The 19,101-nt window shown below is 39.6% G+C and overlaps 1 protein-coding gene across 24 annotated transcripts in view; it reads right to left on the bottom strand.

The window, feature by feature from the left end:
- KDM6A (lysine demethylase 6A) overlaps positions 1–19,101 on the bottom strand; it is a 160,166-nt gene that overhangs the window by 73,689 nt on the left and 67,376 nt on the right. For 17 of the 24 annotated variants that reach the window (XM_023755381.1, XM_023755384.1, XM_023755398.1 and 14 more), the window contains exons 4-5: positions 5,275–5,333; positions 2,512–2,632 (exon numbers count right to left, since the gene is read on the bottom strand). In XM_023755381.1, coding sequence (XP_023611149.1) covers positions 2,512–2,550 — 39 coding nt within the window. In that variant the 5' untranslated portion in view covers positions 2,551–2,632; positions 5,275–5,333. Of the gene's footprint in view, positions 1–2,511; positions 2,633–5,274; positions 5,334–19,101 lie in introns of those variants that run through there. The other 7 variants (XM_023755382.1, XM_023755389.1, XM_023755383.1 and 4 more) reach the window with 2 other exon arrangements.

Here is a 19,101-nt window from a genome sequence, read left to right as displayed (position 1 = left end):
ATCAAGTATTTTAAATAAATGGGGGTTGGGGGGCAAAACAAGAAGACTGCACTTATGGCAATTTTGCTAAAATCACTATTACTTGAAGGTTTGGTTAGCTTTTAACTATGTCTGAATATAGTTAAAAAGGTGTATGTAGGAAAGTTTCTGTTGAATATGAATAAGTAGGACACTTTTAATTAGCCATGGAACACTGTCCAACCCTGTTTCCCCTGATTAAAGGGGTTTTTAAATAATGCCACCTTCATGGAAACAGATCTTTGCATCCACAGAATTATTAAAAACTAGAGACCTGGTGCACGAAATTCATGGGGGGGGGGGGGGGGGGGGTGTCCCTCAGCCCAGCCTGCACCCTTTCCAATCTGGGATCCCTCAGGGGATGTCCCACAGGGATCGGGCCTAAACCGGCAGTCGGACATCCCTCTCACTATCCTGGACTTCTGGCTCCCAATCATTCACCTGCCTGCCTGCCTGATTGCCCCTATCTACTTCTGCCTGCCAGCCTGATCACCCCCTAACCACTCCCCTACAGGCCCGGTCACCCCTAACTGCCCTCCCCTGCGGGCCTGGTCGCCCCCAACTGCCCTCCCCTGCCAGCCCAGTCACCCCCAACTGCCCTCCCCTGGCAGCCCGGTCGCCCTTAACTGCACCCCCCCTGCCAGTCTAGTCGCCCCCAACTGCCCCCCCGCCAGCTTCATCGCCCCTCACGCCCCCCCCCTGCTGTCCTGGTCACCCCTCACTGCCCCCCATGCCGGCCTGGTTGCCGCCAACTGCGTCCCCTGCCAGTCTGGTCGCCCCTCACTGCCCCCCCTCTGCTGGTCTGGTCACCCTTCACTGCCCCCCCTGCTGGCCTGGTCACCCCACACAGCCTGCCATTCAGTTGTTTGGTCATCCCTCACTAACCCCCGTTGGCCTGGTCGCCCCACACAGTCTGCTGCTCAGTCGTCTGGTCGTCCCTCACTAACCCCCCTGCCAGCCTTGTCACCCCACGCAGCCTGTTTGGTCATCCGTTCAGTCATCTGTTGGGTTACGATGGCCCCTGGCGCTTTATATATATAGATACCACTGTACTGATATTCAGAGATATTCACATTTCACACAATTTAGGACATATCTGATTACTTTTTTCCACTCAAATATATTTCCTAACAACATTTACCAATCTACTACCCAAGACACTTGTTCCACACATAATAGGAGTTGTGACAGCATTGTAAAATACTCAAATAATTCTATTTTTTTTAAGAGTCTTTGTTAGCTAATATACACTGTGAATGTCCAAGAGGGGGTAAAATATGCAAGGTGGCACATTTAAACTTTATTTTCCATTTCTAATCCATTCATATCCCATAATATAGCCTGAGAAATGCTGCTGTAAGCTTGAGGAAAAACTGGTAACTTCCAGGCATCCCTTATTCTTCACACTACTTACACTTATCCTCAGGCCTATTCTTCAAAGTGCACTTACCTTTGACAACTATGTGATCTAAATAGTTCACAATCTACTTGTTTTAGTGGTTTTGGTTGTCTCTATTTTTGTTATCATCATCATTGTGCTTTATAAACTCATGAAAGATAAAAACTGTATTTGCAGTCTACTTTAAAACCCTAGAAGAATTAGGTACTCTTAAATCCAGTTCAAAAAAAAAAACCTTTCAGTAATTCCTTATTAGTAAATTCAAATTACAACCTACTGTACAGTCATTCTTTATCTCCCTCCCTTCAGAATCAAGACAGTATCCATCAGAGCTATTTAGAACATGGCAACCATTATGGCCATAAATTCACAAAAACTTAAGCTTTTCTCTAGAACTTTGATTCCTTTCAAAAAGCAACACTTTTGTCATGCAGGGAAGCACTATATTCATGAAAATCCCAGTGAGACCTAAAGTGATGGCACAGATAGCACAAGAAGCTCAATGAAAAATTTGAGAAATATCAAATTTCCATAGAAAGTGAAATACTTAACCAACAATGTATTATCTTTTCCTAATAACGTTTATACTGATCCACCAACAGTACAACTGACTTTTGGAGAACATTTTTAAAAATATTTTCCATATGAGATATGCCCTACTGGTAAAGGTGGAAAGATTTCTAGTGAAACGAATACAAATAAATGGTGAATGATTTGGTCACACCATCATTAGGTAGCTGCTTCTGACCTCTATGGTGGCCAATTGCTTATAGAGAAGTGTTTCCAATGTCCAAACTGAAATTGAAACCTTCACCCTTTACTGATAGCAAACCTCAAAACTTTAACCTCCCCCCCAGAAAAGTTAAATGATGTGTAATTAATTACCTATGTCTTAGCATAATAACTACTTTGTGCCCTGAAACCCAACATTTGTATCTTTCCAGTTCACAGCTGATAAATAGTTCTTTCACTTAAATTTTCAAATTTTCTTTTGAGATGCTGATATAAATTCCAACATTTCTCAGTGCTCTAACATTTAACAACCCCCTCCCCGCAAATGAAACATTGTGTCTTAGAGAAAAACCACAACCTACCTTTAAACTAGACTCATAGTCTGTGTTCACTTTGAACATAAGCCCAAGTCGTAAATGAATTTCCTTGGCTCGACAAAAGCTGGGATCAACATAAAGCACCTCCTGAAATGCTTTAATTGCCCTGAAAGAATACAGACATAAGATAGCTTAACTTTTTAACATTTGCATGAGTTTTTGCTTGGTAGCACAGTAAAACTTATGATTTACACAATATTGTTAAAAGGAAATGCAGTTTTATAAAAATGATGTGAATGAAGTTTTTTTTAAAAAAGACTGCAAAGGGGCATCTGGGTCTTTCATATAATTGAATGTAATCCTATATAATAAAAAGGCAATATGCAAATCGATCAAATGGAGGAACAACTGGTTGCTAGGATGCACACTGACCACCAGGGGGCAGGCCACTCAGCCACAAACCGGGCTGACAGTTGGCAAGCGCAACAGCGGTGGCGGGAACCTCTCCCGCCTCTGCAGCAGCACTAAGGATGTCCAAAGCCGTCAGTCGGACATCCCCCAAGGGCTCCTGGACTGCTAAAGGGTGCAGGCTGGGCTGAGGAACCACTACCCCGCCACACACCGAGTGCATGAATGTTGTGCACCAGGCCTCCAGTTTAATACAAAAGATGAAAAGGAAGATCAGTTAAATTTATTCTCAATTATTCAAATAATATTTTATATTAAAACTAGAGGCCTGGTGCACAAATTTGTGCATGGGTGGGGTACCCAGGCCTGGCCGGTGATGGCCCGATCGGGCCGCGGGAGGTTGGCACTCTGGGGGAGGGGCCGCGGGAGGTTGGCCAGCTCCAGTTTTTCCAAGTAGTCTATTCCTTCAGTTGTGCATTCCTATTTTTAATGTTCTAAACAATACAATAAAATGTTTAATAGGTGTTTGCTGATGCCATCACTTTCATAGTTGGCTGATTAAAGAGTGTGTGTGTGTGTGTGTGTGTGTGTGTGTGTGTGTGTTGGGGGGCAGTACGTGAAGAAAATAGATAACACTCAGACTACATTTTAAATTTGGTCATCATTTTACCACATTCATATCACCAAACTGCATGCAGCCAGAACATGATCTCTATAGCAGAAGCTAAACTAAAACACCAAAGCATACAAATTCTGATTGACAGAGAATTTTAGAACATGAGAAATAGCTAAGGAAAACTATAAAATACTTTTGATACAATGTGTGGAAAGGTTTGTAGTTTTCAAATATTAGAGCATATTCTCTACTGATACAAAAAAGTTCATATTGCTGTGCATGAGTATCATTGCATTTTTTCTTAAAATTTAAAAAGATTTTTTTATATCACCACAATTATTTCTATAGATTTTCAGCTTAAATTTTTTTTGCATTTAATGTGTGCCATTGTTAACAATTTAAAAAAAGAAATGATAGAAAAATTTTTTTGCATTCAGTGTGTGCCGTTGTTAACAATTTAAAAGAAGAAATGATAGAAAGCTAAAACCTCAATAGTACTACCTATGAAAAACATGCATGTGCTAAATATATTTTAAAACAATGGTCACTTTTAATAAGATTTCAAGAAAGTCATTTAAAAAGCCTCCTTTAAAACTGTATCAAAAATGATATTAACTAAATGGCCTTAGCACAGTTTCAGTACATTTGGGAAGAGACCATAAAACTCAGTTCTCTGAGGCTAATAAAGCTTCTGAGTCCAGAGAGTTCCCTCAGGAATATCTAAAAGGGATAGTATTCTAGCTCTGAATCAGTAATAACATTTTATATGTATATAACAGATATATAGTTCCACACGTATATATTAGGAAATTTAGAGGTTCCTTTTAAGTGACACAAATAGATTTGATGAAGTAATCAAAGAGACAGGTAAGTTTTTTAAAGGTGGACATGGAAAGAAAAGGCAGACCAAACAGAGTAGATGGCACGAACAAGGTTACATAGGTTAAAAAATGCTCAGGATGTTTTCAGGGAAATGATAATACAGTGTGACTGACATAAAGAACATATTTAGCTAAGGGAGCAGTGAGGCTAAAAGGATCATCTGAGGTTGAACCAGAGAGGACCTTAAATGTGAGGCTAAATTAGAAGTATCATACACTGAGTTATTCACATTGGCATTTGCTAATGTATTACTAGCTCCTGGCTCTTTTGCGCTCTCTAGCCAATCTTCGAATAATCACTCCAGACACTGGGATACTTTTTTCCCTCCTATTACGTGTGTGTTGGGGAGAAGAAGGGGAGGGAGTAGTCAATCTTGTCTAAAAGTCTGAAAAGGTAAAAGTACTGGTCATCACAGATAGTTTATCCATAGATCTCTCTATCACAGTGCAAGTCATTCCCCAGTTCAAATAACCTGGGGATCACTGGTTCATAATGAAGACCTGAGAAATTCTAACAGCTTTCTAATCTAAGCCTTCTTTAATTATAATCTCATGCAGGATTCTTTCAGGGACACATACAACTATTATATGTGAAGTGGTTCAATATCTCTGAAGGAGTATCTAATCATTTTAAGAGATTATTGAAAAATGTAGGCATAGGGACATTAAAATATGTTGTATTTATTACACACACAATATGGGGTGGGGCAGAAGTAGATTTACAGTTGTTCATATGAAAAATAATACAATAATAAGTAATAATGCAAGAATAAATTCCGTTTCACATACTCACAACTATAAACCTACTTTTTACCCACACTGTATATCAAACAAAACACACCAAGAACAAAAACAAGTCATTCACTGGAAATAACTGGACTTATTAGTTTCATGTCAACTTACCACTGAAATGCATTGTAATGGAAGTAGACCAAACCAAGACCATATAAAAAGGCAGCATTCTATAAAGAAAGGGGAAAAGAGAGTTTTAGGAAAAGCACTTATGTTTAATGCATATGTCATTATTAATATAAAATATGGTACCCAAGATGATTTAAGTTATGAAAACTCTATTCTGCATTACAATATATTTGAGAAAACATTTTTAAAGCACTGAAATAACAGTGATCAGATGAGTCAGCAAAGGTATGGAATCCAATCAATTTGATGAGATTCTCTGGTTTCTTTTTAATCAAACCTGCCCTGAAATTAAAAAAAATTTTGTCAGCAGAATTCTATGGGCAAAACTACAAAAAAAACCTATTATTCAGGAATAAGAAAATGCTTGGAATACGCTATCCTATTATCTCTTGCTTGCATCTGTATTTTTTCCCTAGTTCTTTCTATTTCTTGAACTAGATTTACTTTTATGTTTGGTGTTGCCAAGAACACAGTTCAAATTGAAAGTAAAAGTACAATATAAACCTAGAACAAATTTTAGTATTAAAAATAAATCGCATGCTAAAATGACACCTAGATATTTATATTTGGGGTTTTAAACATCAGTGATGCCTATTTTCAGTATAAAACAGAGACACTTATCCAGACTCATTTTGACCTCTGGCCTCCAAACAGAAACTAGCTATCTATTCCCTTTTTTAGTACCTACCTTGTGTTTTATCAATAAAAAATCAAATTTGTTTTAGTAAATCTTCCCTATTAAAAAAAAAAAAAGCAAACCTTTCATACTCATCTTTGTGAACAAATTTCTCCAAACCTATATTCTAAAACTTGAAAATTTTAAACTCTTAGTAAAATGTGTCTTGCCAAACTGTCTTGGGTTGCCTAAGACAAAAGGTTTTAGTGCAAGATTTATTTGTAGTTACCCTAGGAAGCACCAGTAAAGAAGTGGAGAACTGAAGTAGTAAAGGGAAGGAAATCAATAAAGGCTGCAGTATGGCTTGTCATGCAGCTGAGAGCAACTGGCATTTGATCCTGCTGGGAATCTCTAGGAGACAGTGTGGAACATTCCTCAGTCATCTTGTCCTGGGTGTGAGGGAACTAGAGTACGGATCCCAACAGCTGCCAGTTATTGCTTGGAAAAAAAGAATGTGATGTCTAAACCCCCAAGTGTAAACAATTGGGTGAGTTTTTGGTATTCAACTATTTTTTAATACTAAAATTTGTTCTGGGGTTAAATTGTGCACTTCCTTTGAATTCTAAGTACCTTTTTGGAAAACTGAAAAATGTTTAAGTACATCTTAAAATGTACTAAGCATGAAAATTTAATTTCATTCATTCCTCATTAACCCCAACTTTCCAAGTGAGAAAATTACATGCTACAGGAGTATTCACAAATGCTGGTATTTGCAAAGTTTCAGACATCTATTTCAAAAGTTCATATTTCAAAAAATTTTCAATTTAGTTGGAAATGGTTGTAATCAGGATCACTTATTTACCACCCCATGCCCTGAAATAAACTGCGGATTTACTAGGTGTCAGGGACAATACTAAAAGGTTGAACAGGCCAAACTGATTAAAATAAAATATACTTCTCTGGCTCTCAGGAAGTATGCACCTAGTGTGTGCAGAGCGTGGAGGTGGAGAGAACAGTGATATTCAGAATGCAGGATTAGTTAACTCGAGTAGTTAAGTCATCAAGTGTCTAATTTGAAAGACAACTATCTTCTTAGGTGGAGGTGATGGAGAGGAAGGGAGCATATGAATAAAAATAGATAACATCTTTCACCAATTTAGGTAATTGCCCAGAGAAGGTGGTGTGGGGTATGGTGGAAATATGAGTTTATTGAGGGGCATTTCTGCTTTCAGGACACGCCCTGAATTCTGCGAACTGCCTCACTTGCTTGATAGTTCATCCTTTCCCTTCTAGGAAATCTTAACTTCATCCATGTCACTGTATAAATTCTATCAGTTACTCAAGATCCATTTTAAATGCCATCTTTCTCATGAAGCTCTACTTCAACACCTCACTAGAGGTAACCCTTCCAACCTTTAAGTTTGGCCTTAGCATAATGTCTCTATCATATAACATAGAGGCCTGGTGCATGAAATTCGTACACGAGTAGGGTCCCTAAGTCTGCCTGGCAATCAGGGCTGATCGGGGCCTTCTGGCTGCCAGCTGCAGCCTCCCTTCTCTGGCTGCTGGTCGGGGCCTTCCATCGCTCTGCGCCGCCCCCCGGTGGTCAGCGCACATCAAAGCAAACAATTGAACTCCCGGTCGAACTCCCAAGAGGACACTTTGCATATTAGGCTTTTATATATATACTAGAGGCCCAGTGCTGATGGGGTCCCTCAGCCTGGCCCGCGCCCTCTCGCAATCTGGGACCACTCGCGGGATGTCGGACTGCCTGTTTCGACCCAATCCCTGCAGGCCAGGCTGAGGGACCCCACTGGTGCACAAATCTGTGTACCGGGCCTTTAGTATGCATATGCATATGCATATAAGATCTTAATGTCTTCCTGTCCTCCCCCCACCCCCTTCCCTCTGAGACTGATCAGTCTGTTCCATGTTTCCATGCCTGTGTGTTGAGTGTCTGCCCCATGGTGGTCATTGTGCGTCATAGCTACCGGCCAGTCAGCCAATCCACCAGTCACTTAGGCTTTTATAGATATAGAAGATTATTATATAACTAGTGGCCTGGTGCACGAAATTTGTGCACAAAGAGGGGGTTCTCTCACCCTAGCCTGCACCCTCTCCAATCAGGGACCCCTTGGGGTTGTCCAACTGCTGGTTTAGGCCCGATCCCTGTGGGACATCCCTCTCGCAATCTGGGACAGCTGGCTCCTAACCGCTCACCTGCCTGCCTGCCTGATCTCCCCTAACTACCTATGCCTGCCTGCCTGATTGCCCCAACCCCTCTGCCTGACTGCCTGTTCGCCCCTAACTGCCTCTGCCTGCCTGCCTGCCCGCCCCTAACTGCCCTCTCCTGCCAGCCTGATCTCGCCCCCAACTGCCTCTGCCTGCCTGATCTCGCCCCCAACTGCCCTCCCCTGCTGGCCTGGTTGCCCCCAACTGCCCTCCCCTGCCGGCCTGATCTCGCTCCCAACTGCCCTCCCCTGCAGGCCTGATCTCGCCCAACTGCCCTCCTCTGATGGCCAATTTGGTTCTAATTGGTCGGTTTCTATGCCAGTCAGCATCAAAAGCTCCGCCTCCTAGGCAGCTACTGGCTCCTTACAGTTGACCCAGATTTGGTTCTGATTGGTCAGTTTCTATGACAGTCAGCGTCAAAAGCTCCACCTCCTAGACAGCCATTGACTTCTCACAGTTGACCCAGATTTGGTTCTGATTGGTCAGTTTCTATGACAGTCAGCGTCAAAAGCTCCACCTCCTAGACAGCCATTGACTTCTCACAGTTGACCCAGATTTGGTTCTGACTGGTCAGTTTCTATGCCAGTAAGCTTCAAAAGCTCCACCTCCTAGGCAGCCATTGGCTCCTTACATTCACCTAGATTTGGTTCTGACTGGTCAGTTTCTATGCCAGTCAGCATCCAAAGCTCTGCTTCCTAGGCAGCCATTGGCTTCTTACATTTACCCAGATTTGATTCTGATTAGTCAGTTTCTATGCCAGTCAGCATCTCTGGGCCTATCAACGGGGCCTGATCAGAAAGGCGGGGCTGATTAGCAGCACTGGTGGAGGCCTGGAGAGAAATGGAGGCACGGCTGCTGGCCAGACTGGGGGAGGGAAACAAAGGGGGAGGGGAGGGGAGGGGAGGGGAAGGGAGAGAGAGGCAAGTGCTGATCAAAAGCTGCCACAGAGGCAATGGATCAGTCCCTGCTTCTCTCTTCAGGTGTCTCTCTGGCCCTGATTCACAGCACTCTCAACAGTGAGTGCTGGGGCACCGCACCTGCAGCGGAAACAGTCAGTGCTGGGTTGTCATGGCAACCCAGGGCTGACTGCAGGACTGACTTCCGGTTGGTCAAGCCTCGGTCGTTATCAGTCCTTAAGACCCAGGGTTTTTATACATTAGGATAGTAAGAATTTAATTTTATGCAAAATGCTAACATTTCTTTTAAAAGGTTCTAACAACCCTTTAAGGTGGTAGAAGGCCTCATTTATAGAGTGAAGAAAGAAGGATCAGCAAGACTAAGCACCTTGCTCAAAGAAACAGTACTAAGTAGTAGACATAGAAACTGAATCTAGGTCTGCCTCCAGAGCTTACTCTTAACTACTATATTTTTGTTATTTGATAAAATAACCTAAGACAAAAATGCCACAAAGGTAAGAGTGCTAAGCATCTGTGTATCCCCTGTTATCAGTGTCTTCCACAAAGCACAGGGGTGGGGAATGTCCACCCCCGTGCCATAAGGTCCAGGAAAACATTTGGTCTGGCCCTGCCAAGGGAAATGCAGGCGGGACTTAAAATTTAATAAATCTAGGAGCTTTTTCATAGCAACATAAATTTACATTAAGTGAATTATATTAAGCAAATGATGTTATAAATATCCAAATGGCCCCTGGCAGAAAAATGGTTCCCCACCCCTGACATAGCAGATACCCAAAAGTTTAGTAAAGTAAATCACTTTACATCACAGTATTTAAGCTCAGTTATTAAGCTCAGTTCCCTAAGTGACACAGAATTAGTATGTGGCATAGTCCCTACTAACCTAAAGCTTATACATTGTGGCAAAGAGTTAAGTTTCATTTTTCCATTAATAGTTAACAATGTAATTCAAACCTTTATTGAGCCCCTATTATGAGCCATAGCAGAGTTATCAGCACTGGGAAGACAATAGTGAACAAAATAGGGAAAGATCCCTATCACCAATGAATTTACAATCTAATGACAAAAGATTATGAAATTAATTGCATAATAATATATTCCCAGCTACAACCAACCACATGATCTCACTTTTATGCTGAATCTAATGAACAAAATAAACTGACAAACAATGAAGCAACTGACTATGGAATCTCAGAGGGAAGGGGTGGAGAATTAACCAAAAAATGTATATGCATACAAGCATAACCCATGGACACAGACAATAGTGTGGTGAAGGCCTGGGGAGGGGGCAAGAGTCATGTGGAAGAGGTCAATGAGGGGGGACACATCTGTAATACTTTCAACATAAAGATAAATAAAAATAAAAACTAGCTCGGCTCGCTCTCCACACAAAAAAGATAGATGACTTTACTAATAAGTTCTGCATAACTTTTAAGGAAGAAATAATTCCCAATCCTACACATACAACAGAGAAAACAGCAATTCCCAACTCATTTTATGAGGCCAAAATTATCCTGATGCAAAAATCATGTCGCAAGAAGAAAATGACAAAGTAGCATCACTTATGAACAAAAGTGCAAAAATCCTTAACAAAATATTACTACACTAAAGCCAGCAACATAACACATGTGACTAAAAGGGGCTTATAAAAAAATGTCTGAAGAACCAAGCAATGTAATTAAGCATGTAACACGTTCTTAAAAATCCATAGGATCTCAATAGATGAAGAATAAAATTTGACAAATTCAATATATTCATTATAAATGGGTAGTGGGAAAGAACCTCCAAGTAAAACCAGTAACAAAAGAGAACTTCAATATAAATCTGCAAAAATCTTACAGCTAATATCATATTCAATGGTGAAAACTGAATGTTTTCCCCCAAAGATAAGAAATAACACAAGAATATTCCTTTATATTCAACACTGTACCAAAGTTCCTTGTTAATCCAACAAGGCAACAAAAAAATTAAAGTGTATCTACAGATTAGAAAAGAAAAATTAAAAGCGCCTTTAACTGCAGACAGCATGATGAAGTACATAGAAAATCCAAAGAAATCTAGAGCAAAGCTACTAGAACTAGTAATTAGCTTATCAAAATAGAAGGCTGCTAAGTAAGTGTACAATAATCTACTGTGCTCCACTATAATAGCAACAAACAATGAAAATAAACTTTACAATGCCTCCAATCACAACATCAAAAAAGTAAAATAACAGAAATAAACTTTAAAACATGTAATGAAAACTATCAAACATTGCTGAAGGAAATTAAAGACCTAAAAAAAATGGTGAGATATACCATTAGTAAATGCATTATTACTGAAATAATCTAATACTTTCAACAATAAAGATTTAATTTAAAAAAGAAAGTAGAAATTCTTCCCATATTGATTTATGCAAATAATGTGGTGCCAATTAAAACCCTAGCAGGATAAATTGACAAATGGCTTTTAAACTTTATGTGGAAGGCAAAACAAACAAACAAAAACCACACAATTTGAAAAAGAACACAGAGAACTTAGAGTGCTTGATTTCAAGACTACAGCAACAAAACAGGGTGACAGTGGCATAAAAACAGACACAGATAACTGGAACATAACAGAGGATCTAGAAATGCACACAAAATTAAATGGCCAATTGATTTTTATCAAAGAGCAAATGGTAATTCAATTTTGAAAGGATAGTCTTTCCAACAAATGATGATGGAACGGAGTTATCAATTTGACCGAGGGGGATGCAGAAGAAACCCACACATTAATGATTATCTCACATCATGAACAACTTGACAACTTGAAGTACCATAAACCCAAACATAATAATTGTGACTATAGAAATTCTAGGGGAAAAAAGCTGAGGAAACTTTATAATGTTGGGATAGGCAAAGATTTCTTAACGGAACACAAAATCAAAGCCTATAAAAGAAAAAAACTGACAGTTGCTGTGTGTGAAGCCTCCCTCCACCAGCCAGAAGAGCCACCACAGCTGTGAACAGCACCCACCAGAGGCTCTGCTATCAACAGAGGAGCCGCTGCTACCACAACCGCCCAAGGAGCAACCACAGACCGAGGAGCCACTGCCACCCAGGGAGCAGCCACTGCCACCCAGGGTCCAGCCACTGAACGATTCAACAACTAGTCATGTCAGTGAGATCAAACATGGGTAGACAAAGAAACCCCCAAAGGAAAGAAAAGGCGGACTCGCCAAAAAAGCAGCTAAGTGAGACAGAGATATGCAACATGACGGAAAAAGAATTCAGAATAAGGTTCCTAGAGTACATGCACCAGATGTTCAAGAAGCAAGAAGAAACAGATGAAAAACTCAACTACTTATGCAAGAAGCTAGAAGAAACAGATGAAAAAATCAACAACTTAAGTAAGTCCCAAGAAGAAATGAAGAGCGACATAGCTTCAATAAAAAACTCCATTGAAAGTATCAACAGTAGACTGGGAGAAGCGGAGGACCGAATTAGTGAATTAGAAGACAAGGAAGCAAAACACACTCAAACTGTACGGCAAATGGAGAAAAAAATTAAAAGACAGGAGGAGAGCCTAAGGGAGCTTTGGGACAACATGAAACGAAACAACATACGAATAATAGGGGTGCCAGAACAACAGAAAGATGAACACGGATTAGAAAACCTATTCAAAGAAATGATATCAGAAAACTTCCCTGAGGTGGGGAAGAAAAAAGTCACACAAGCCCAGAGAGTCCCAAACAAGGTGAACCCGAAAAGACCCACACCAAGACACATCATAATTACCATGGCAAATGTTCAGGATAAAGAGAGAATCTTACAGGCTGCAAGAGAGAGACGGAAAGTAACATACAAGGGATCTCCCATTAGATTATCAAATGATTTCTCAACAGAAACACATCAGGCCAGAAAAGAATGGACGGAAATCTACAAAGTGATGCAAAGCAAAGGACTGAATCCAAGAATACTCTATCCAGCAAGGCTATCATTCAAAATTGAAGGGGAAATAAGAAGCTTCACAGACAAAAAAGGGCTAAGGGAGTTTATCACCACCAAGCCAGCCATGCAAGAAATGCTAAAGGGACTGGTGTAAAAGAAGAAACATCAAGCTCAGAAAGAAAACAGCCACACACACACAAAAAAAGAAATGGCTACAAACAAGTACCTTTCAATAATAACTTTAAATGTAAATGGACTAAATGCTCCAACCAAAAGACATCGAGTGGCTGAATGGATAAAAAAACATGACCCATACATCTGCTGTCTACAAGAGACCCACCTCATTAGAAGGGACTCACACAGACTGAAAGTGAAGGGATGGAAAAATATCTTTCACGCAAATGGAAAGGAAAAGAAAGCTGGGGTAGCAATACTTATATCTGACAAAATACATCTCAAAGTGAAGGCCATAACCAGAGATAAGGAAGGCCACTTCATAATACTAAAGGGATCAATACAACAAGAAGATATAACCCTGGTAAACATATATGCACCCAATGCAGGAGCACCCACATACATAAGAAAACTTCTGGAAGATATCAGGGGAGAGATCGACAACAATACAATCATAGTAGGGGACTTTAATACACCACTGACATCACTGGATAAATCCGCTAGACAAACAATCAGCAAAGAAACAGCAATCCTAAATGACTCACTAGATCAGATGGACTTAATTGACATCTTCAGAACACTTCACCCCACAGCTGCGAAATATACTTTCCTCTCAGGTGCTCATGGGACATATTAAAAAATAGACCACATATTGGGTCACAAGCAAAGTCTCCACAAATTCAAGAAGATTGAAATCATAAAAAGCATCTTCTCAGACCACGAGGGCATAATGTTAGAAATAAACTACAATAAAAACAAACCAAAATACTCAAACACTTGGAAGCTGAATAGCATGTTATTAAATATTGATTGGGTTACCGATGACATCAAAGAAGAAATTAAAAACATCCTGGACACTAATGACAATGAAAACACAACAATCCAAAACCTCTGGGACACAATGAAAGCAGTCCTGAGAGGGAAGTTTATAGCTCTACAGGCCTATCTCAAAAAACAAGAAAAAATGGTAGTTAATCATCTAACTCTACAACTCAAAGAATTAGAAAGAGAGCAACAAGAAAACCCCAGAGTGAGCAGAAGGAAGGAGATAATAAAGATTAGAGCAGAAATCAATGACATAGAGACCAAAAAAACAATACAGAAAATCAATGAAACCAAGAGCTGGTTCTTTGAAAGGATAAACAAGATTGACAAACCACTCGCCAGGCTCACCAAGAAGCAAAGAGAAAGGTCCCAAATAAACCAAATCAGAAATGATAGAGGCGAAATAACAACAGACCCCACAGAAATACAAATGATTGTTAAACAATACTACGGGCAACTCTACTCCAACAAACTAGACAACCTGGAGGAAATGGACAAATTCCTAGAAAAATACAACATTCCAAAACTCAATCAGGAAGAATCTAAAAACCTCAATAGGCCAATAACTATGGAAGAAATTGAAGCAGTCATCAGAAAGCTTCCAGCAAACAAAAGCCCAGGGCCAGACGGCTTTACAGGGGAGTTTTACCAAACATTCAAGGAAGAACTAAAACCTACCCTCCTCAGACTACTACAAAAAATTCAAGAGGAAGGAACACTTCCAAGCTCATTCTATGAAGCCAGCATCACCCTAATACCAAAACCAGGTAAAGACATCACAATGAAAGAGAATTACAGGCCAATATCCCTCATGAACATAGATGCCAAAATCCTCAACAAAATCTTAGCAAATCGGATCCAGCAGTACATCAGAAGGATCATACACCATGACCAAGTAGGATTTATCCCAGAGATGCAAGGATGGTACAACATCCGTAAATCAATAAATGTGATACATCACATAAACAAATTGAAAGAAAAAAACCACATGGTCATATCAATTGATGCAGAAAAAGCTTTCGACAAAATCCAACACCCATTTTTGATAAAAACTCTCAGAAAGGTGGGAATAGAAGGGTCATACCTCAACATAATAAAAGCCATATATGACAGGCCCACAGCCAACATCATACTCAATGGACAAAAACTAACACCATTTCCCCTAAGAACAGGAACAAGACAGGGATGCCCACTCTCACCACTCCTGTTCAACATAGTACTGGAAGTATTAGCCATTGCAATTAGGCAAGAAGAAGAAATAAAAGGCATCCAAATTGGAAAAGAGGAAGTAAAACTGTCCTTATTTGCAGATGACATGATATTATACATACAAAACCCTAGAGACTCCATCAAAAAACTACTAGACTTAATACATGAATTTGGCAATGTAGCAGGATACAAAATTAACCCCAAGAAATCTGAGGCATTTCTATACACCAATAGTGAACTTTCAGAAAGAGAGATTAGAAAAACAATCCCATTTACCATCGCACCAAAAAAATTAAGATACCTAGGAATAAACTTAACTAAAGAGGTTAAAGACCTCTACTCAGAAAACTACAGGACGTTGAAAAAAGAGATAGAGGAAGACATAAACAGATGGAAGAACATACCATGTTCTTGGATTGGTAGAATCAACATCATTAAAATGTCCATACTACCCAAAGCAATCTATAAATTCAACGCACTTCCCATGAAAATACCAATGATCTAGATCTAGAACGAACTCTCCAAAAATTCATCTGGAATAAAAAAAGACCCCGAATAGCTGCAACGATCCTGAGAAAGAACAAAGTAGGTGGGATCTCAATGCCAGATATCAAGCTGTATTACAAAGCCACTGTTCTCAAAACTGCCTGGTACTGGCACAAGAACAGACATATAGATCAGTGGAATAGAATAGAGAGTCCAGAAATTAGCCCGAACCAATATGCTCAATTAATTTTTGCCAAAGGAGGCATGAACATACAATGGAGCCAAGATAGTCTCTTCAATAAATGGTGTTGGGAAAATTGGACAGATATATGCAAGAAAATGAAACTAGACCACCAACTTACACCATACACAAGAATAAACTCGAAATGGATAAAGGACTTAAATGTACGACAGGAAACCATAAAAATTCTAGAAGAATACAAAGGCAACAAAATCTCAGACATATGCCAAAACAATTTCTTCACTGATACAGCTCCTAGGGCAGTTGAAACTAAAGAGAAACTGAACAAATGGGACTACATCAAAATAAAAAGCTTCTGCACAGCAAAAGAAACCATCAAAAAAACAACAAGAAAACCCACCTCGTGGGAAAACATATTTGCCAACGTCATATCTGATAAGGGCTTAATCTCCAAAATTTATAGGGAACTCATACAACTTAACAAAAAGAAGATAAACAATCCAATCAAAAAATGGGCAAAGGATCTAAATAGACACCTTTCAAAAGAGGACATTCAGAAAGCCAAGAGACATATGAAAACATGCTCAAAGTCACTAATCATCCGAGAGATGCAAATCAAAACAACAATGAGATACCATCTCACACCTGTCAGAATGGCCATCATCAACAATTCAACAAACGACAAGTGCTGGAGAGGATGTGGAGAAAAAGGAACACTTGTGCACTGCTGGTGGGAATGCAGACTGGTGCAGCCACTATGGAAGGCAGTATGGAGGTTCCTCAAAAAATTGGAAATGGAACTCCCATTTGACCCTGTGATCCCACTTCTAGGAATATATCCCAAGAAACCAGAAACACCAATCAGAAAGGATATATGCACCCAGATGTTCATAGCAGCACAATTCACCATAGCTAAGATCTGGAAACAGCCTAAGTGCCCATCAGTAGATGAATGGATTAGAAAACTGTGGTACATCTACACGATGGAATACTATGCTGCTGTTAAAAAGAAGGAACTCTTACCATTTGCAACAGCATGGATGGAATTGGAGAGCATTATGCTAAGTGAAACAAGCCAGTCAATGAAGGAAAAATACCACATGATCGCACTCTTTCATGGATAATTAAGACCATTACAAACTTTTGAACAATAATAAATACAGTGGCAGAGCTGCCTCAAAAAAAAAAAAATATATATATATATAAAAAAAAAAGAAAAAAACTGATTAAATGAACTTCATCAAAGTTATATAACAGTCACTCTTCAAAAGGTACAATTAAGAAAACAAAAAGGCAAGCCACAGACTGGGAGAAATTTCTAAAACATATACCCGATAAAGAGCTTTTATCCAGAGTATGTAAAGAGCCTATACAACTCAATTAATGAGACAAAAAAGAAGTTAAAAATGAGCAAAAGACATGAATAGGTAGTTAAAAAAAAGAAGGACTACAAAAGGCCAATAGCACATACAAGATGCTCAACATCACTATCATCAGGGAAATGCAAATAAAAAGAAAATGAAAAACCATCACTTAATTACTAGAATGGCTAAAGTTAAAAAAACTGACAATACCAAGTACTAGTAGAGATGCAGAACAACTGGAACTCTCATTCATTGCTAATTGAAATCTAAACCACTGCAGCCACTTTGGAAAACAGTTTGGCATTTAAACCTACAACTGCAATATTGTGACCGCTGTAATTAGGTAGCTATTAATTTAATAACAGGAAAGAAGCAAAGGGAAGGCCAGACATTATAAGCATGGCCATCTGGGCAGCTTCACCAGGAAGCTGCAATTGCACACACCCCAGGGAACCACCAGTCCATCCCCTGCAGATCACTGAGGGAAAGGACTGGACAAAGGAGAAAATGGGCGCATGAGCAGTGAGTCAGGATGATACAGGGAAGGTACTTGCCTGTCAGTCTAACCAAAAACAAAGGTAATTGGCTAGAGGGTGTGAAGCCACTGCAAGCTCATGAAATTCGAAAATACATAATTCCCAGACAAAGGAATTCTCTGTCTTGTTCCTCTGGCTTTGCTCCTGCTTCCCTGTGTTCCCTCCATAGTCATGTGGACCATGGAGACCCCACAGGCCATGGACTGTAGCTGGGAACACAAGCTACGCTAGCCTGGTGCTGGACTGGACTGTGCAGATGTGGAGGGGAAACTCTGGGCCTCGGCTCTCATCCTGGCCCGGCTAAAGACAACATGGGACATCTTCCTTGGCGGGACAGAGGGAGATGGGACCTTGGAAACCCAGGAATTTAATTCCATGCAAATACATATCATTCATCCTCTCATGCAAGCCTCAGAAAATTCCTCTTCTTGTGACATCCCAAGAAGCTCACTTGAACTGGTAACAGGTAGGGATGCGGAGGACAATATGACCCAGAATTTCCAAATCCTAGGTGTATATACCAAGAAAAACAAAAACCTATGCCCTCACAAAGACAAATAATGTTCACATTACTTCATTCATATTTGACCAAAAAGTGGACACAACCCAAATATCTATCAACTGATAAAAGAAAAAATTAATTGTGGTATAAGTATTGTATACTACTTAACAATAAAAGAAACACAATATTAATACATACAATATGAATGAATCTCAAAAATGGCAAGATGAATGAAAAATATCCAAAGCAAAAGAATACAGCCGTTTGAATCAAGTTGGGTGACGTTCAGGAAAAGCAAAAATTAGAGAGAGAGAGAAAGCAGATAACTAACTGGTTGCCAGAGATCAGGGGTCAAAAGTGGGAATCAACTGTACAGGGGCACAAGGGAACACTGAGTGATGGAAATGTTCTATATCTTAATTGTGGTAATGGTTACACAACCCCACACATTTGCCGAAATGCAGTAAATTTGTACACTTAAACTACTGTAAATTATAGCTCAAAAAAGCCAGAGGAAAGAAAATCCTGATATTTTTGTGGGCTAAAGTTAATTAGAGAGTATATTTGGAAAAACAAGCTATTAAAGGACAGCCAGAGAAACTCTAAAAAAAAAAAAAAAAAAAAAAGAACAACAGGGAAATGGTGCCCTAGCACTACCACATATTAAAACATATAAAACCTCTGTAAGTAAAATAGCATATAATATTTCAGCGATAAGCTGTTAAATAATTGGTCATAGTTCTTTTTCTTTATCTTTTCAACCAAATAATACTTCTAGTTTTCTGACCCTCACTGATGGTTTGCATCAGATATAGTTTGCATTGCCCCAAAATTGATT

This window comes from Myotis lucifugus, unplaced genomic scaffold (assembly GCF_000147115.1).
Source record: "Myotis lucifugus unplaced genomic scaffold, Myoluc2.0 scaffold_76, whole genome shotgun sequence".
NCBI lineage: Eukaryota > Metazoa > Chordata > Mammalia > Chiroptera > Vespertilionidae > Myotis > Myotis lucifugus.
The sequence above is the reverse complement of the archived record's forward strand: the minus strand, read 5'-3'. Positions and strand labels throughout refer to the sequence as shown.